The sequence below is a fragment of the Patagioenas fasciata genome, chromosome 4 (assembly GCF_037038585.1).
Source record: "Patagioenas fasciata isolate bPatFas1 chromosome 4, bPatFas1.hap1, whole genome shotgun sequence".
NCBI classification, from domain to species: Eukaryota; Metazoa; Chordata; class Aves; order Columbiformes; family Columbidae; genus Patagioenas; species Patagioenas fasciata.
In genome coordinates this window covers 9,803,616-9,824,882 of record NC_092523.1, presented here as the reverse complement: position 1 = coordinate 9,824,882, position 21,267 = coordinate 9,803,616, and the positions used below count along the sequence as shown (strand labels likewise).

The 21,267-nt window shown below is 37.9% G+C and overlaps 1 protein-coding gene across 1 annotated transcript in view; it reads left to right on the top strand.

Annotated features, from left to right (window-relative positions):
- The window catches only part of POLN (DNA polymerase nu), an 87,049-nt gene that overhangs the window by 32,460 nt on the left and 33,322 nt on the right, over positions 1 to 21,267 (top strand). Inside the window, exon 13 of the mRNA XM_071808487.1 lies at positions 19,537 to 19,619. Within this exon, the coding sequence (XP_071664588.1) occupies positions 19,537 to 19,619 (83 nt within the window). The remainder of the gene's footprint in view (positions 1 to 19,536; positions 19,620 to 21,267) is intronic.

The following is a 21,267-nucleotide window of genomic DNA, read 5'->3' as shown; positions in this document are numbered from 1 at the left end:
TCAAAGTGTTGCAGTCCAACTGACCAGTATGAGCCTTGTGACTATAATTGGTGCAATAATATATTGTGAACAGTGCATACTGATAACTTTCTCATTGTGTTATTGTTCACCAATTCTTTCTAAAAATCCAGAGCAGCTGTTAAGTAGGTTATCCATCTGAAAAACTGCAGAACAACTTTTCTCTGTAGAAGTAAAAGCATTTTTTTGAAACCTGCTTGGTTATCCAGTAGAAGTATTGGGATCAAATTATGCATGTACAAGAAACAGAGAGACTAGTGGTCATGGGGTTCCTTTGAACTCATAGGGTTTAGTGCTTCCATCTTCTGATGGATGATATGATACCTGGGAAAAGTGGTACTTCAGTAATTAAAAATCATATTTCTTATCTCCATTCATAGGTTATTATTTACTGATCTCTTCAGCAGAGCAAAGATTAACTATCAAAAAAGATGGGATATAAGTTACTTAGCTATTTAAAGTTGTTCCTTATTTCTGTTTGTATCATGGTGAAGCCTAAAAATCTCACTTCAGACTGGGATGCCCCTTCAACTCAAAAGTGCATGAGCATTCAATTAAGTGACGGAATAGATGTCAAGAAGCTTACAGTTTGAACAGATAGGTCAGAAAAAGATTGAATAAGATGCTATAGCATATAAGCAGATTGAACAGAATGATGTCCTGTAAATGTCATGCACTTTTCATATTTTCCCATTCCTCTCTGTCTTTTATCTCAATTTTTTATTGGAAGTTTTAGCTGAAAATGAAAGCAAAAATAGGTGTGATGAATTCATCAGTCCTGATCTAGCTCGTTACTATCCTACAGTTTCTAAATTTTTGCAGGCATAGCCTTCCCAACCACAGTATTTCAACTCACTGCAATATTTGCTGATATATTCTGAAGTAGTACAAAGAAACTAAATGGAGCTCAAATTATAATTATCCTGCTACTGACAACTGAATCAGTGCTTGAGCATGGGCATTGTTGCGAGGACACAACTCCAGGTCACAAACATCCCAACAAATATAGCTATGGAAAGATCAGCTTTCTCTTTGGTGTCACTTAGAAGCTTCTGTGGACATTGTAGTCAATTCTTAGCTGTAACATGATATCACTGGAACCTCGTGATGGAGTTAAATCCTTATTTTAGTTTGGAGGTATATTGCAAATGTATGCATGAAGATGAGTCAAATTTTGTCTCAACTCCAGGCAAGGCTCCAGGAATACCATTCTATTCAGCAACCTCACAGCTCTTGGCAGCCGTCAACCTCTTATAGTTGCTACACAGTAACTTTAAATTTAATGAAATATTACAGGCAAATATTTTTATCAGACAGAATTGTCATGATGTGTCTACAAAATCATTACATAATGATTTTGCTGACTCTTCTTTTAAGCTTCAGGAAAGCTGATGCTTAGAAGTAACTTTCTATCAAATCTATTATGACTGGTTTTAATTATAGAAACACAAAGGGTGTGTTTAATCTCATCTAACCTTGGAAAACTGTTATATACCTGGAAAGATTCATTTGACCTATTGTTGATGTTCCTTGTGTAATAAGATAAATCACACATTAAAAGTGTTGACTTCTTACCATTGAGAACAAGGTATGTCTGGGATGGCCACCTTGCATGCAGACATGGGTATTTTTTCTGACAACTTCCGTTCCTCCTATGGGATCAGCTCTGGGTGAACTCACCTTGGGTGCTGGAATTTTGTCCTTATTTATTTAACACAAAGGGAAGAAATAAAATCACAAGCTTCAATAAACAACAAACTTATTAATCTCCTCTTGACCTCCTGATTTTCTCTGGGTCTTAATCCTTTAAAATCTGTGCAAGTGCTATACCAAGTGGCATACTAAATGCTTTATTCTGTTTGGAGGAATTGTGCTTTGTCGCTATTTGTGAATCTTTTCTAACACATTTTGAGCAATTGGAAAACTTTGACAAAAAGGGTTTTTTCTCTAAGAGATCTATGAAGAATGAATTCATTTCTGAAGCTGCCTATCAGAAGAAAAAAGTTAATATCAGTGTCTGTTGGCATTCCGCCTTATGAGTGCATGTCAGTTGGTATCTTTTAGAAGTTTTCTGCATCTAAAATCCTTGGACTAATGATTATTAAATAATAAATAGTAAAGAATATATTATTGGACAAAATATATTATTGGACAAAAATCTGAGCCACACCCCAGAGTCAAGCCAAGTTTTATACCAGTTTGTTCCCTCTTTTTTTTTTTTTTTTTTCCCCTAAACTTAGTGGCTTCTCCACCGAAATGCTACTGTGTTCCTTAACATGTCCTTCAGGCTAAAGCCTTCTATCTGAAATCCAGCCTTTTGAAAAACCTTTACAGGCTGTTTATAACATTTGGCAACAAATACACATGGTGGGCAGTTTCTGCAAAGAGGTTGGCTGTATGAGTTTCTGATTGAATTAAGATCTCTTATGCATAAAAGCTTTCCTTTCATTATTTCATTAGGCATGACTCAGTCTATTCCTGGGACCTTAGAGATGCATCTCTCTTGGGAACCTGTTGGATCTGTGTTTCTGTTAAACATCATTCATCTACAATCTTTACACTGGTCAACACTGCAGTTTAGAGATGTATAAGTGTGTGTCAACCCAAATTATGGCTGTACATTACAGCAGAATGCTGAATGGAGGTACTAAACTTCATGCTGAAGTTCAGTATCTCGTGCAACCCAACAAACTGGTGTGACCAAGCTGGTATTACCCAGACACTCAATGCGAGTTTCTGGGTCACGTCATGTTTGGTGTCATGTGTTTTATCCTTAAAATGCTTTTTTTTTTCACACGGGAATAAATTTCATGGAATTCATGGATAAAATTAAAATGGTGTCTGTTAGCCACATTGCAATAGATTTGCTTCTATTGGTTGTTTTTGTCAGTGAAAATTCCAAGCTCATCTCTGCCTTGTACATTTGTTGGGCACTGGAACAGGCTGCCCAGGGCAGTGGTGGAGTCACCATCCCTGGAGGGGTTTAAAAGAGGTTTAGACAAGGTTCTTAGGGACATGGTTTAGTGCTAGAGTTAGGTTATGGTTGGACTCAGTGATCTTGAGGGTCTCTTCCACCTGAAATGATTCTATGACTCTATTTTCTGGTCATCTAACATAGTTCTCTCAGCTAAAATTAAGATGATATAAATAGATTTCAATGTTTATTGATATATGCTTAGTACTATTCCTACTGTTATCCTGTCCTGTCTGTAATGATGATCACATGCTATTACCAGCATTATCTTACAGCAAGTACTGTGTTATGACCTACTTGCTACTGAACAGGAAAGTTTCAAGGCTTGCCTAAACTTTTGAAAATTCATGATATAGTGGATTCCAGCTACCTGCTAGATCACCTTGTGTTATATTGTCTTGATGTCCTGTGACAGTTATAGTCCTTTGAAAGCTAAATCGTCATCCCAGTGCTGAAGATGATGAGAGCTCTCTTGGCAGCTGTCTGACCAGCGGAGAGACATAACTGCCGTGAGACATCCAAATGACAACAAATCTCAAAATGAAATTGCTCTCACTTTTAAGCCTAGTTTTTACACAATAAATAAAAAATAAGTAATTGTATTTAAAATGCATTGATGGCCTTATCTTAAAATCATTTTCAAAGACAGAGGCTGAAAAATAAGTTTACAGTCTTTTGGGTAGTCTGCAATTTCTTTCTTAATGGGAGGTACAGTGACTACTCATCTCTTTCAAACTGTTCATTTATCACCCTTCTCAGTAGCCTATTGTTCCTTTGTCATAGTATATACTCATATTGAACTTACTGGGTCAAAATCTGCGAAAAATATCTTGATTTAGCTAAGCACCTAAGCACACCATATATATGTGATTTTGTCCTACCTGACTGATGCCTACTTTCCTGTCTGAGTGCTTTTTTGAACTGGGATAGTGCTGCTTCAGAGTTCCTGTGGCTCAAGCGTTAAGCTCTATTTAAAATATTTGAGTAAGTCCTCTCCCTACTGCTGTAGAATCTGCCTTAGAGAACTGGAGATCCCTGGTTGTGATGAGCTCAGCTGCCTCCAGCAGAGCACAGGTACCTCCATCAAGGGTCATGAGAGCAGCATGGCCATACAAATGCAGCTGTATTATTTATGGCTCCGGAACTAGCTTAGTCATTTAAATCTTGAAGATGTTGTCACAGTGTTCCAGTGTTTAATACAGACGTCTCTGATATCTGCAAATTACATTTGCTTCCTATATTTTAGGGTCCTGAACATGAAACAGAATACAAAACCCCACGCTGGGTTGCCAAGCTCCAAAGTATGCATCTCCGAGAGTGAAAAAGGCCATGTGCTGACGCAGAGCCATCTAAGAGAAGTTAATGAGAAATTCTAAACACAGAAGTTTGCATTTGAACTCCTCTTAGAAAACTGAAACAGAATGACAAGGACAGCCAGTGGTCCAAAGTCCATACCTGCTAGATAGGTAGTGGTCTTTGGAAAAAGGGAGCAGGATTCACTCTTTTCAAGTGGCTGTGGTGCCCAGCTTTTACAGGAGAGCTAAGGTGCTTGGAGACCTCTGTTCAACTTTTTAAATCTTAGACTCTTCAACTCTACATCTCTCTCCACCTAGGGAAATACAAAGCAAGGTTAGAACTTTCTACATTGCAACTGAGATTCTGTTCGGCAAATATTGTAAAGTTGAAATAATGGGATTTGTTTAGTTGGGAGAAGATATGATTTAGGAAAAACATGATAAAAGTCTTCAAATTTATAAAAGCTTATTGGAGAGAGTTGGGCGGAGAGAGTGAGCTAAGCATAATGGACTTACGCTGTTGTAAGAGATGTTTCAATTAAAGAAATCTTTTGAGCTCTAAAGGTAGATAAATATGGAGATGGGTTACCTATGAAGAGTGTGGAATTTCCGTCACTGAAAGGAATGAGACAAATAGACAACTATTTCCAAGGACAGCTGAGGTGACTCCTTAGTCTCTCTCACAACCATGTTTTTATGATGCTATGATTTTATTGCAGATTTCTCAGAACATTCAATTAATAAAGGGCTTTCTTTATTTCAGTGCCATTTGGGGGATTATTTGTTTTTTACTTAGTGATTGTTTAGTTCTGTTTCTTACTATTAACTACAGGGACAAAAGTCAAAGACCTATGATTCTCACCTGAGTACTCTAAATAGAATAGTGAGCACATTCATGTTTGCTTTCCTTCTGAACTCATGAATTATGCTTTTTTTTTGTTGCTGTTTTGGGGTGGCTTGCAGTTAGAGCATTCTTTAATGGCATGTCACTGCAAGGTGTGAATCTCACCAGGTGAAGAGGCAGCTGAGTTGCTGTCCCTCAGTAGCAACTGTTTCAGGATGGTACCTCCTCCATCTTGTATTAAGAAAAAACAGTAAATCCAAACCTGATAGCCAGAAGCTATCAGTGTGAATAATGATGTAATCAAATTACATCTCCTAGATTGGGTTCTACAGGAATCAAGGGGGAGGTCAGGTGGGCTCAGAATGGGTCTATGATGAGCATGTCTACAATGTAGAATTTTGGGAGCCTACTTGAACAGGGTATTGTTCCCTGAGGTACCCAGAGATTTCAAGGACATCCAGGATTAAGGGGCCACTTAGTAAAGTGAAAGGCGCTGTTTCACTGTGTTGGATTTGAGCATCCATATTAATTTCTTGAGTTTTGTCTAGGCCTCACAGTAAATTGTTTGCAATATGATCTAATTGGGAACATAAAACTGTTACTACTATAAACTGTGTTTTCATTTCTGTGAGAGCAGAAAAACAATTTTCCCTGTGGACAAACTTTTCCAGGTGTTGCTAAATCACCTAAGCATTTTCTGTCACATATTCTGTCACTGGTTGTCTGTTGAACCAGTGTAATGGTCTGTGCCTCAGAAACATTCTTTTATAGATAAGTCGGTTGGACAGTTGTAACTTAGTATTTTAGCTTCTGTACTCTGTAACTCTTTTCAGTTATAGCATATTGGACTAGATGATCTTTTGAGGTCCCTTCCAATCCCTAACATTCTGTGATTCTGTGATATGAATCGTAGAACCCACAAAAAGTTTGCCAGCCCATATGCAATCAGTTTCCCATGTATTCTGCAGCTAAAGAATAAGAGAGTAGAGCAATTTTTATAATGTCTATAAAGAATACTTATGTAGTACTATGCAGTAGAGGAATAACTGTAATACTGTTCAATGTGCAGATGTGCTGTGTATTAAAATATGATTACCTGAATAATCTGTGAACTGCTGCCATTCCACTGTGAAAACAGGCATTATCTTTAGAGTATTAATTTTTACCTATAAACTATAATTTAACCTGTACATATTAATTGCTGATGGTTAATTAAAGTAACAGGGTAATTAGTGGGTACTCTTTAACCGTGATATTTACTCTGATTATACCAAAGAAAGGATGATTTGTGACAGTTGTGTACAATGCTTATGCACAAGGCTACGCTTGAAAGAAGGCTGGAGAATCTGATAGTCGCCTAGTTGCTGCTTTTTCACTCTGAGATCTGAGTTTTGAAAAACCAAACCACAAAATATTCCCTTCTGTCTCATCTGTCATCTGCTTCCTCATATTCATGCCATTAGTGCTTTTATTTGTGTGCTGGTGTAAAACAGAGTGAATACATATCCTTCCAGGTATTGAATTTACCTGTTAGTAAGTACTGGACATAATAAATGTTCACCTGAGTCTATGTGGCTTTCAGAGAGTTAAAAAAAAAAAATTACTGCAGAAGAAGAATACTTACATTGTTATTGCTTTGTAGCAATGGCAGTTAATATCTAAAATAAGGAAGTGTGTAGCTGTCATGGAATTCCAAGGGATTTATAAATTCTTTACCACTAATCATTTTGAAAAACATTCCTTTCCTTTTTATAATGTGGGCTCAGTTGGCTCACACTTTAAGATGTGGAAGAGTCTTTAGCTTATACTATTCTTCCAGAAAGAGAGGAGCTTGGACGCTTTATTTCCCATAATCTTGGGAACCGTAGGCTGTTTGTAGAATGTACTGAACATAAAAGCCCATCTTTCCTCAGCTGACATGTATGTGGGATCATGGTAATATTGGTTGTGAACCATTTTAAAAAGAGACAGACATGCCAATTTTGGAAATTACTTGAGAAATAGCCAAGAGAGAAACAAAGCACAGAACTACTTGGGATGACTGTATCGGAAGGACAAAAGTGTGTCAGTTTTGTTGGTTTTGGTTCTTTTTTTAACCAGATTTAAAAGGCCACGTTGCGGAAAGATTTGTTTTGTTCTTCGCAGACTGTCTTCCTCCAGGAAGTGGGGATATTTTACTTCTTTACCACATGCCAAGCAGGGGACTCAAGGAACTGATTATATCTAATCATGGCAAGGTGAGCCAGACTGTTGTGTGCTGGCAGTTGGTCCAGCAGGAACTATGGCAAAACAGAGACACTTGTTTTTCCAGCCTCTTGGCAATTCAGGATCCTTCCTGACAATAGCTCTATCTGTTGATATCCTGCTGAGTTCTGAAGAACACAGGAAATAAGCAGAGGTATTTTGGATATTCCTAAAATAAATCAAAATAAGTCCCCGTGGGCTGAATTATACAAAAAGATAGTGTGCAGGGTCTGTTTGAAAAAGATAAGGTCAAGTATGCACAAATGCTTGGTGGTAGGCTAACTAAATATATACGCACTTGCCCATACCTGTTTTATACAACCTTGTTTCAAATACATTCATTGTGTCAAATAGGTTAAAGATTCATCCTCAGCAAAAGACTGTCTTTTTTTTTATCTTACTGCCTATAAATGTTCGATATAGCAGACATTGAATTCAGTTAAGCTGCCTACTCCCTTGAATAGCAACAGCAAAGGCCCATAAATCAGGAATAAGATAAATATATTTTTGAGAAGCGAAAACCACACCTGTAGCTAAATGGTTTTTAAACAGATATGCATATTTGTGCTTTTGTATTAATTTTATGAAAATATTATCAACAAGCTCTTGAAAGATTCATTATTAATCAGGATATGTCACCTGGGTGTTTGTGAGGTAATTAAGGAATAATGAAATAATCATGTTTATCCAGGTGGACTTGTAGCAAGCAGACAGGAAGTGCTTACACTCTCCTCCCATCCCCGTTATCAGACCTGTGGTTACAAGATGCAGCTGCAGGTTTACACAGCTCCCTTTCCCCTAGTTGGACACCTCTCAATATTGTTAATTGTCTAAATAATGCGATATACCAATTTAGGACTCTTAGAACTCCATCTTTGTCTAAAGATTTTTAGGTAGCCCAGGTTCTTTAATACGTTTTTATCAGATGTTAGAACATATAGTCTATTGGATTTGTTCTCCAATTCTTATGAGCTTAATGTCAGGTCTAAAATGAATTTGGGTTAATTCATTTCACTTAATACATTGCAAAATAATGAGATCTTTGGTTTTTTTGAGTTGCAATGAAGAAGAGACATTCCATGCCATTGAGATATTTGCAATATTAAGACAAATTGTAAGCATACCTGCTCTTCACCATGGAGTACTCAGGGTTACTTCTAGAATCCTGCCTTTGAAGAGAGCAGAGAAAACCTTTCATGGTGTTATATGGCAGTCCACTTAACATCCCTGTGGGAGTCTCTATTTTGAAATATACGACTGTGTTGTGATCTTTTGTGATCTATTGTGTCTATTTTGAAATATACAACTGTGTTGTGATCTTTCACCTCTGAGGTTTGGCTGTGTAACTGAGCCAGTGTTGGTTTGCTGGAAATCTGGAGGTCCTCAACTTGGCACTACCTGCTAGGAGTCTCACTAAGCGTAAAAAGAACATTTCTCCCATTATCATTGGATTACCTGGTTTTGTAATACTGTTATAAATTTGAATTAGTTTCAAGGCTTCTGCTTATTTTTCTGTTGTGAAATAGATTCTGAAGAAACATTTTTTGCAGTATTTTTAACTGAATAATTATTAGTACTCATCCATCATCTCATTGTTTGTTTGTGTTATTTCTATGCTGATCAACATCTAAAATCTCTCATTTTGTATATATTTTTTTTTTAATTCAGAGTATTACTGATAGAAAGTTGAGGAATCAAGAATTTGTTCCATGTACGCAGTTCAGAGAGAGACACAATTTCAATTTGAATGGAAAGGCATGCTCTTCCAAATCAAGTCACAAGTATTCTGTGACAGAAGGTCTAATCATGGAGATACAACTCATTATGAATATGGTGTTTAATAATAACGTGTTTGGTAGAATGGTTGTGAGTCTGTACCACTTGCAGCTCCTGCAGCTGCATCATTGCGGATTTCTTAGGATTATTCTTGAGAAATTTTTTAAACCTATGAGGCACTATAGTATAAGCTTAAATTCCTGGGAGAATAAATGTGGTCTCTTGTGGCAGGAAAAGACCCTGGCAAGGTGACAGCATTTATTAAGAAACAGGCATTCATAAGAGAAGCTCTAAGAAAAAGTAAGGCAGAATTCCATTGCTGGTTAGTGCTTTATGCTTGGTAGGAGTATGTCTGGTCATATATGGGAGTATGAGACTAGAAGGACCTTTGGGGCCATAAAATTGGTGCAGGTGACAATGTCCTAAACTCCCTTTTGTAGATTGGTAGGTTCTTAGCTTAGAACTAGTTTTAACCTACATAATGCTATTGAAGAGCTGTTGAATATCCCATTCTTCTTCTGGCTAGAAAACTTTTACTTTCTACTTTAAATTTATTCCTACTGTTTGTATACCTACAATTATTCTTGCCAATGTTTCCTATTGGCTTTATTAGCTCTCCTCATCCCCGAGTGTTTGCTTTGCATGAATATTAATACTTAAGGCAAGCAATCAACTGTACTCAACCCTCATTCTTTAAGGAAGCAAGACAAGCTTTCCTAGGTCATCAAAATACCTTAACTGAACTAGTATTAGGAGCAGCTAGTTATGACTACATGGAATTCCATGTATGCTAAACTGTTTCTTCTTGGAAAGGAAAATTAACCTCTGTGGCACTGTTTCACTCAACTGCTTCAGCTACCAAAGCAGCTTGTTTAACTACAGCTCCAAAATCTCTGCACCAGAGCACAGTTGTGGGAATACTTGTATTGCAGTCTAGGAACGTAAGTTAATTTTGGAATAGCCATGAAACTGTGCTAGTAGAATGATGAGTGAAAAAAATAGCAACTTGAGAGGCTACCTTTATTCTAATGAGTGCCAGAGACGTTCCTGGTGCTGGCACTCAAAATCTGGGTTGACAGATCGGTCGTGATCATGGTTGTGGCTCTGGACCAAATGGTTCCTGGGCACAGTTCCTGAATTAGCAAGTGCCAGGGGTGATTATCACCAGGCTGCTGGATGCAGCACCATGTTTAGATGGTAAGAGAGTTTTAAAATATGGATGTGTGGTGGTGTTTTCCAGGTGATGTTTCCCAGTGCTGCAGAATATTTTTGGGCAGGTTTAATTTTTTAATTTTGATAGAGTCAGTCTCTCCTTTCACATGGTTACTTTTTTTAATCTATTCAGTATTCTGGTAGCCTACCACCACCAAACTGATTTTTCTTGAACATGGTAAGGAAATCCTCTTAACTACTCCAGATGAAGTTTCACCAGTATATTGTACAGCAGTACTAATATTGTTCTGTCATTGGAAATGTCTCACTTGACACATTCTGAAATTGCATTTGTTCTTCTACAGCCAAATCATGCTGTTTCCCAGTTGTTCCATGATCAATTACTACATCTTTTCTCTGTTTCCAATTCTTCTTCCCCTACTTCATGCAAAAGTTCTATACTTTAATTTTTCTTATTTGCAAATAAAGTAGCTTGCAGAAAAGCAATGGTCTCAATTAGCCTTTAGACTCTGTGACGAGGTTTATTTCCCAAGCTGTGCAGCAGGAAGGGTCCGTTCACAATTCCTGCAGTCTGGAGCGGGGAGATGGTGTCAGGCTGCTACCTCATGTTGTTCCTCTGCTGTGTTGGAGAAATTTGTTGTGAAACAGCTTGGAAGACAAGCACTAAGATCTCTGTTTATTGCATTTCTGTTTCTCATTTCTGTCCTATTATTATACTGACTTTGAAATTGGACAGTCTCTTATATCTGCTTGAAAACACTGTAGTATCAGCTGTAATGGTATCCTCAGATTATGTCTTCAGTTTTGGCCTAGGAGTATTTAGCTTAGTGTGTCATTTAGCCTGGTAAACTTCATTACTTTAATTTGCATTTTGTGAGGCTAACAGATTAAATTGTTCTGAAGAAGCATCATTATTTAAATCAGGCTTGTTTGCATTAGGCAAAAAGCACTAATTCTAGGCTGAGATTTTCATCTCTCCTTTTATAAACACCAGTTGTGAAATGTGTCTGTTTCTTAATGAATTATTGTAGTAACTGTTACATTTTTGCATAATAAAAGAATTGTACTAAAGGGTACTGCTCCAAAGATTCTGACAGGAAACACTTGAAAATTGTGGCATTCACATATATAGTGTGCATCATAGCTGTAATAATTTTTGTTTTGCTTTTGGAATACCCTTGTTATGCAACTCTGCCTCCACAAATGGGGGTTTAAATACATGTATATATATTTGAACGTCTCTGTTGAGATATAGGAGACATATCTAGGGTTTGGCTTGTGTTATTATATTTAATTATAGTATGTTTTTTCAAAGACCATTCATGTAGTTGTTTAATTAGCTATCGTTTTCTCCACCTACTCCCTTGTCCCATCCCTCCTCCACTCCCACCAATAACTAATAAAAATGCTGAAGTTTAGTAAAAGGGAGGACTGTTCAGTTTGCCTTCTCAGAATCAGAGTTTTAAAACATTTTAAGCTCTAAGTTCAACACCTCATGGATGTTGGTGTGGAATATTTTAACAGTTTTACTTTTGCAGCAAAGCATTTTCTATCTCTTTTGAAAGCTCACTTGCGGTAGTTGATATTAATGAAACTTAACACTTGTCATGCTTTGCACTCTGACAGACTGTCTGTATGGCAGCTTATGGAAATTTCACCTTGTCGTTCACAGTCCCTTGGAGAAGTGCAGCTGTGACATTTGTTTGGATTAGCAGATAATGAGGCTGAGGGAATAAAGTCTTCAGGAAGCATAATGGCTTTTGTTTTTAGAAGAGCTAAACAATAGCTTTAAATAAACCAGGTTGTTAACTACAAGTTTAACCAGACAGCTTAATTTTATGTCGTGCTGGAAGCTTATTGTTATTGCACATTAAATACTTTCTTAGTGTTCTAAAATAAATGAAAAATAAAGTTTTAGAATTGTCACCACCGCAACTAACACACAAACTACTGAAAAACCAGGCTCTGAGGAGTTTGTGCCATGGTGTCTGATAACATTTGGCTTTGCCAATTCCATGGAGATGCTTTCTTGTGCGTGAGAAACTCTCTCCAGATAGTAATCTCCTTCTAGAGAAAATTTGATAAGATAATACATTTTATGAGCACACTCTAGAGCTTGATAAAATGTTTCAGTTTATTTCATTTAGCTCAATTAACTTTAGCATCAAGGTAAATCTTGATGGAATCAAGAATGCAAAAGCAATTAATTCTTCACTTTTATTTTTACCTTTGATTCAGTGTGATCATAGGCATAGTACAAATTTAAGCTGCAAGAGGTGTTTTTAGCGAAGCTCGAAAGATATGGGATATGAAGTATCTCATCCCTCTCTCCAGAAGCCATTTGTTCAAGACACCCTCATATATAGAGTGACTGATTTCTCCCTCTTTTGATTGCCCTACCAAGATACTTCAAAGTCTGCTTCTTATTTTTTTTTCTGAACTGTGCAGATGCAGTTTGATGTGGTGTGACAACTCCTACCTTCTTCTCTTGCTTGTCTTTCCTGAACAACCTGTACATTGTTGTAACAGTATTATACCTCCACGTTTTGTTCTATGTGGTATCTGAGATGGCAGTGGCATTGAGATTGGATTATATAATAAGAACTCTGATTCCTTTTGTTTCACTTTTCTGGTATTTGTCTAAAGGCTGCTCTGAAGGTCCATCTATTTCCTATAAAGTTTTGAGACATCTGACAGGTCTAAGATGGGTAATTATTTGATACTCTGCTACAGCTACCTGTATCATCTCCCAGAATGGCTTCTGTTCCTTCTTAACTATCTAAAGCTTCTTACAGAAAAGCTTGAAAAGTAGGTGTGGTAAGTGAAGAAAGAACTCTAAGAGCATTAATTTGCGTTTGATACCTGACTTTATTGTTTTATATGAGTGGCCTCTGACGTGGTTTATGTCATCCCACTTTGTCTAGACCCCTTAATCAGTTTTCATGTATTTATTCTTTCAGTGGTGGTGCCCATCACTGCCGAGGTTCACACTGGCACCTGAGACCAGGATTTAGTTCCCCTGACTTCCTTTTATTCTGTGCTCGTAGACACTAAGACCCTAAAATAAGATTGTCTCTAGTTAATTAATTCCTTCAGTCACATGACTCAGAAATAAATATCACTTGTCCACGTAATTCACTATGTAAGAGAAACTATGGATGTGACAAGAAAGTCCTTTTTTTGTTCCTGTAGGAGTGAAGGAGAGAAAAAGTGAGGATTGCAGGGTAGGATGTGTTCTTACAAGCACCTTTGTTGATGTCAGGGACTTTCTGTTCTAATTGGTGGATGTCCAGAATTGTGCATCTTTAAAGAAAAATCTGCAAATGACCTTTTTTGTCAAGAGCACTGAAAAGAAGTGCTATCTAATTTATATCTTGAGTATTCAATATCTGGGACATCAGCATGCAGGTAAATATCTTCATAAAGATAATGGATCACTTTGCTCCTGAGTGAATCTTTCAACAAATTGTTACTGATGACAGCTATAATTTATGACATGACCTTGTTGAAATTTCTTTATCTGGTTCCCTGCTACTTTAAAATGCAACAGAAGACTTCTGGCCCACAGAGCAAACTGCAAAGACATGTCTTTATCTTCTGTAAAATATATGCAAGCCAAATCTCATGCTCCTTAAAAGAAGGTTGAGGACTAATGAAATAAATCTTCCTGCAATGGACTATAGATACTACTCAGACAAATTATTTTATTATTAACCACTGGAAGGATTTTAAAATCCTAAAGTGCTTCTGGAGTCTCGCAAAATAGTTTTATAGGGGTTATAAAGCTTTTTTGGTGCTAAATAGACATAAAACAAATAAATGCAGTCTGGTGGGGTGGCATACAAAGAGAGAAAAGAGACATGATGAAAATATTGCAGAGGTATAGGAAGGATGACGTCAAGCTGATGGTGCTGTAGTCTTTCATTCAAAGAAGCAGAACACAACTGAAAGCTTGCATAAAAACATTTAAACTAAATAAAACACAAATTTAAACTCCCTGAGTAGGAGGTTGTGACCGTCTCCCCTTTGTCGTTAAGTACATGACCCCTATATTTACAGGGGAGATTTGTGCCAGAGATTCTCCATCATGTGCAGCGGCCACTGGAAGACCACATGTTACCCTTTAGGGGGGAGGAATCTGGTGTAGTAGTTACGATATCCCAATGCCCTTGGTTGTTGATTCATTTATTGGTGCATATTGTTGGATGGGGGGGTTCTTCATGTTATTCTATGATTCTTATATTAATATCTCACGCAAACCAGGTTACAATAGAGATGTGAACACAAGCATTTGACATAACATCTGAATCAGACATGAGAAGTGTTTAAAAGTGACGCAGATAAATAAAGGAAGGTTACAGCAGAAAGGTCAATCTTTCTGTTAGCTGTTTCACCTGCTCTTTCCCTTCTGACAAAATGCTGGTCTGCATTTCAGTCTTTGTAGGTGCTGCTTCTCTTTCTTTTGAAAAATGTCTCAACTTCATTTCCACTCTTCTGGTCCTTCTAGACAAATTTAATTTTTTTTATCCTGATGTCCCTATGCTCTTCTTATGAGAAGGACAATCTAGCTGCTTTTTGGTTAGAACATAGTTGTGTAAATGCCTCATAGTTATAGAAGGCATATGTATGGTTATATATCTGATTTTCACTGGACATTCTGTATCAGACCATACATTAAAACTGCATATGATAAAAATTGGCTAATTACATGTACCTTATGCCTGGTTCTTGGTTGATATGTGAGGCAAAAGTAGCGACCTATTTTGATACGACAGTGGATTCAGGGAAACTGTTTCCCAGCCTCCTCCTTTTCTGTATTTTGAAACAGAGATTAGCCAGGCAGAAGTTGTTCCAAGATCACTTCCACATGTTACCTTAAAAATGTCTGAGACAACTTATGCTTGAGCCCTGTCAGCATTTTCCATTAGTCATGGAATAACAGCTTTCAAAAATTGCTTATCCTTGTGCATTGCATTAACAGTGAGCAAACTAGGTTATGTGTAGCCAATCTTTTCCATATGTTTAGGATGCTCATGTACAGTGTGGTCTGTATTCTGCTTGCCTTAGGTATAATAAGACCAATATAATTTGAAAAGTAAGCTTTCAGAACTGATGTCCTACGTGATCTGCATTGATCCATATATATGACACGTTCTATATATGATACCACTGTGAAACTGAGATTTTCTGAAGCTTGCAGTTGTCACTAATTGCTTTAACTGTCTGTACCAGTTTCATGTGCCAACACAAAGTTCCAGACACAAACTTACAAGATATACAACCCTCATCTGCTATTAAATAGCAACAGGTGATTAAAAATGAGAGATTTATAGAGTTCACTGATGAAATTTAAAAAAGCCGTAAAAGCAGTCAGATGAATGAAAGTGTATGCGCTCATAAATTCACTCATTTATTGGACATTAATGACTGTGTATAAAATGACTTTAATGGCAGTCCATCTTGTTTCCCACATCAACAGCTCACAGCGAGGACTTGGATTAGTTGGCAGATGCAGGAGAGCGGCCAAGAGCTTTGTGGCTGTTATGACTGAGCTCAGCTTGGCTCAAGTGGAATGGAATGCAGATCAAGGCAACGCGTGTCTGCCAGATATTGTGTTTGAGAAGTTTGTTCTGCCTTTTCCTGTACATAAACAGACAACTTCCGTCACCATACAACATTTCCCAGAAATGATGAAATGCCTTATCGCATTCTTTTAAGACTGATTTCCTCCCATTTCTACCTCTTCCCAAGGTTTTAATTTGGTATTGCTCAAACTTTATGCCCTGTGACCTCTTAGATTTTTGTGTGTGTGTGATCATATACTTCATGGTGTGTGTGCTCATTTCTTTATACTTAACTGTATGTACATTACTGGGTGAGCTGAACTCTGCTTCCATGTCAGTCTGGGCCCAGCAGCCAAGGCTTTTTTATGCCCATTCAGATTCCTTTTTAAGATTCAAGTTAATAAAAAAAATAATGCAGCTTCACTACAGATCTACTTTACATCACACCACAATTCAGCACCAGGTGTTTTTATTAGGCAGCTTGCTTAGTGATTGTAACTTGAAAATTTCTTACCCAAGTAAGCAGATACCAATGTCTCCTTTTCAATGTTGTGGTGTTCCATGATGATTCCAAAGCCAAAATAAAAGTTTTAACTTCAGATAGGTTCTCACAGTACCCATTAAAACAAATATAAGTTTGTTTGTAGATGAAACAGGTTGAAGAACAAAACCCACTGGGGATTTCTAACATGGCTGCTGTGTTTCTGAGAACTTACACCCGCCCGCCCCCCCCCCCCCCCCTGCTTTTTTAGTTCAAAGGAATAAATAATCTTTACCTTGCACTACAGGAGTGCCATGCTCTATTAGAGATGGAATCAAGCATCCTAGGTAGAAACCAATCATTGTCAATACAAACAGAAAAAATATTTTCTTTATTGGGATTTTTTTTAAAAAAGGAATAGTTTTGATTAATGACATTTGTTTGCTCAAGTGCTTGTGATTTAGGTGGCAATTTCATACTTTATTATTCCAGATTCTTGAATGTGGTACATAAATTTACATGTATACAGAGTGTTTGGTGTGGTGCCTCTCTGCTCACATTTCCCACTCCGACACACTAGGAGGTGTTGACTGACCATTTTGTTTTTAGCATTATATTAAAAGAAGCACTTCACACACAGCTCTGAAATTTTATTAGTGTCTCCTGTATTTCATGACTAACTGAAGATCAGGAAAAGCTGAGTGACTGTTGTGGTTTCCATGATCACACGATGCATGTTTATCTGCTCTGGTAACTGTGTTAGGCAAGGTTTTATTGTGATTGCTTACAATGGAAATGCAGGATCCTCCTCCTGATGCTGCCTATTGTGATTACAGCAAAAAGTCTATTTCTGTTTTTTCCCAGTTGGAGCCTGGGTAATGCAAAATCATCCTTAAAACCCTAGCAGTGGGTCTCACTGTGCACATAATCAAGTTCTGGTGTCGTCTTTCACTGTTAAAGCTTCTCTGGCATCGGCATTCCCCCCCCCCCAGCAAGATTCTTGTCTTGTGTCTTCCTCAGTACCATGATCTGATGGTGTGCATATTCCTCTACACATCTCCCTGACTTCTTACCTGCTGTGTCCTTTCCATCATAGCCCTTCTTTTTCAGAGTAGTGAGCCACTAACATACTCCCTGCTGACCCCTTGGCTCTCACTTGTCTCTAGCCTCAGACTTAAGTAAATCTGCAAGGCAACTCTATTGCTGTACTCCCATCTCTTGCCTTCTCCAGGCCTCCAGTCCAAATTATGCAGCCTTAGGAAAGCAGTATCACATTTTGTATTGTTTCCCTATTTTCAGCATTCTTCAATCTTTTTTCTTCATCTCAGAAGGTCCTCAGTTAAGATCTTATCTCTTATTAGATTCTGTTTTCCCTCCTGGTTGTGGAGAGGTGCTTTCTCAAGTGTATGTGTAGCTTTCTGCCAGGTTCTTCAGGAAATTCCTGTGGACTTTCTGCCAGAGGTTGCTTCAGGAAATCCTTAATGATGTCTAGTTTCCTAATTCTGCACTTATTAGCTCCAGTTGCCCCTTTGTCCTCTTATTCAGGTGCATTTTGGAATCTCAAGCTACTTTATTCAAAAGAGCCATGAACTTTTGACCTGGCTTAACTAAGGAGGGAAATTATTAGTCTCCAGCTACCAGAACAATTGACTGAAGTGGGAAGAGTCTGCATTACAGATGGAAAACACTATGTATTAGATTATTGAGTTCTTCACGTTTGTCAGCCTAAAGCGAGCAGTGAACAGTCTATTTAATCTCTGAGCGATTAGTAGCATTCAAAGAACAATGTGAACTTCTGCAAAACTGAAGACTATTTGCCCAATTAAGCTTTGAAATCGTGTTCAATTTTATTTTTCCTCTTCAAAAAATCTGCACTGCCTTAAGAACTTGCTTAAATCTGGTTTCACTTAAGGTCTACCTGTTAATCTTTCGGAGTGCCTAATTATACCAGCACTGTGCACAGACTTGGCTAAAATCCGTGTCTGAGCCAAGCAAGCAAAAATTTGTGGCTCTGCTGATTTTCTAGATGTTTGAATATAATAATAATGGTGAAAGACTCTTCTTAAAGAAGATACACAGAAATATATGGAAGATACACAGAAATATATGCCATTTTCTCAAAGCTCGTCAACCAGAACTTTCAGGGTAAAGCATCTTTCATGTGGAAAAAACTTTCATAACAAATTATAGCATACCTTGCTTTTAAAAATGCAACCAAATCCTCATGAGGAGATTTATTCACAAGTCATGTGCATGTCATCAAGTATCTATGATAGGAATACAACTTTATGTTACAAATAAAATTTGTGTAGGTGTTTGTTTTCACAATGTGAGTAGATGATCAAGATTCCTGCCAATACACTTCCATTTAAACCAAATTATCAATATTGTTCAGTGTTGTTGATTATCAATAATGTCAGCATTCTTTCTGAAGCAATGTTTCAATGGGGGAAAAGCACAGGTGGCACATACCTGCTGATTGCAGAGTCCTAGCTTTTTGTTTGCAAATTGCTAAATCCAATAGCCCTTTCACAGGACTGTTGTCATCAGCTGGTGAGTGAATGGGAACTGGGAAGGATGATATTTGCTGGGAGTAAATGAGCTACACTCGCCAGTTAAGAAACAGCCAGTGCTGTTTTATGAAGCATCTCTGCTGTGAAGTAAGATATATGGAGAGATTTGGTGCATGCTTTTATCGGTCATTATTCTTGATTAAAGGTTGGATATTGCTGTTAGTGAAGCCCTGATATAACCATGGTTTAAATAAGCTTTAGCTCAGCCTTATGCTTGGAGTCTATATACGTCACATCTTGAAGAAATGGTGTTGCTGGAAAGTTTTAGTTTTTTCTCATAGGTCGATATTGAATCCTCTTCAACCTAAAGAACTAATAATACAGTAGTAGGACTTTTCCTAGCCAATAATTTGATTAAAAGGGAAAGGAGAAGAAAAAGATTAAAATAGTTTCATTTACTATGGGCTATCACCACCAAAATTTGTAAAGAAGTTGTGCGTTCCTGGCTGAAAACAAAAGCCCTCAAGTGCTTCTATTTGTATATTACAAGTCTGTATTTATTAAATGGTTGTTGACTTTAAATGCATTTTCTGTGGGGATAAAAACTTATGTTAGTTTTAACTGAAAATGTATGATGTTTGTTTGTTTGTTTAGGAAGGGGATTCCAAGTGAACAGGTGAAACATGCTGACAGAGAGCAAGCAAAGCGTATCGTTTACTCAGTGGTTTATGGAGCAGGTAGGGAAAAAAAAAAAAAACTACAGTAGATTTATACTTTATACATAACTTGTATAAGTAGACTGAATTTCTAAAGGGGAACAAGTTTGTCAGAATGTTGTATTTTTATTTTTATCAAGGATTATTAAATGATCTACTAGTATCAAAATTCTCAAAACTCATACAGCCACGTTGATATATACAAAGATTACTCTGATTTTGTATTTCCTTGCTGCTGATGCAACTGAAGCATTTGTCTTTATCTAAAATGAATTTTAAGCGGGCTTTGTATTCTGCCAGTATACAGAGAGACATGAGAATAATAACAATGAAGTTAAAAGAACTCCAATATTGTCTCAAAACGCATTCATAGAATCACAGAATGGCTGAATCGCGCAGAATCACAGAATGTCAGGGACTGGAAGGGACCTCGAAAGCTCATCCAGTCCAATCCCCCCGCCGGAGCAGGAACACCCAGATGAGGTTCCACAGGAAGGTGTCCAGGCGGGTTTGAATGTCTGCAGAGAAGGAGACTCCACAACTTCCCTGAGCAGCCTGTTCCAGTGTCTGTCACCCTTACCATGAATAAGTTTCTTGTCATATTTAAGTGGAACCTCCTGTGTTCCAGTTTGTACCCATTAGCCCTTGTCCTGTCATTGGTTGTCACCGAGAAGAGCCTGGCTCCATCCTCATGACACTCACCCTTTATATATTTATAAACATTGAGGTCACCCCTCAGTCTCCTCCAAGCTCAAGAGCCCCAGCTCCCTCAGCCCTTCCTCACACGGGAGATGCTCCGCTCCCTGGCTGAGGTTGGAAGGGACCTCTGGAGGTCACCAGTCAGATCCAACCCCCCTGCTCCATCAGGGACATCTGGAGCTTGTTGCCCAGGACTGTGTCCAGATGGCTTTTTAGTATCTTCAAGGATGGAGACTCCACAACTTCCCTGGCCAACCTGTGCCAGTGTTCCATCACAGAATATAAATGATTGCTGCCATTTATTCACAGCTGCAGAAAATCTGCAAAAATCCACACTGCTACCCGTTCTGCTTAAGTCCTGCCCAGGTCCTAGATAAGCGAAGACATCATGCGTGCTTTCCAAAACTGCCTACCACTTCTTAAATGATGCCCAGCTCTCCGTATGCTTTATACATGCTTAGAATTACCTTTTCTGGAAAGACAGGTGTATATGTATCATCAGCCTACAAGCTCTTGTGAATTTTAGTGAACAGCTAACTAAACATTTTGTAGGTCTCTGGAGAAATCAAAAAGCTCTCTTGCAAAACTCATGTAAGAAATTAGAACCCTAAGTGGCAGTCTTTATTTAGCTTGAAGAACTTCAAACTACACCTGGGGTTCCCGGCTGAGAATGCTTTCTAAACCATCTTTTGCAGTGAGTCATCAACAGTCCTTGAACCAAAGGCAGAGCTGGCCAAGGGCACTGAGTTTATTGTTTAAGGTATTCAACTGGGAAAGGGAGAAAACCACTTCAATTTCAGCTCTTCAGAATATCTGTTCTATGTGTAGAGGTGTGTGTAGATTATGAAAATGCCCCAGTTACTGGGGCTGGACCCTCCCTCCAGTGAGCCTCTGTCTACTCCTGCTATAGAGAACTTGGATGATGAGATTAATCAGAGTATTGGCATTTCCTCACTTGCTCTGTACCAGG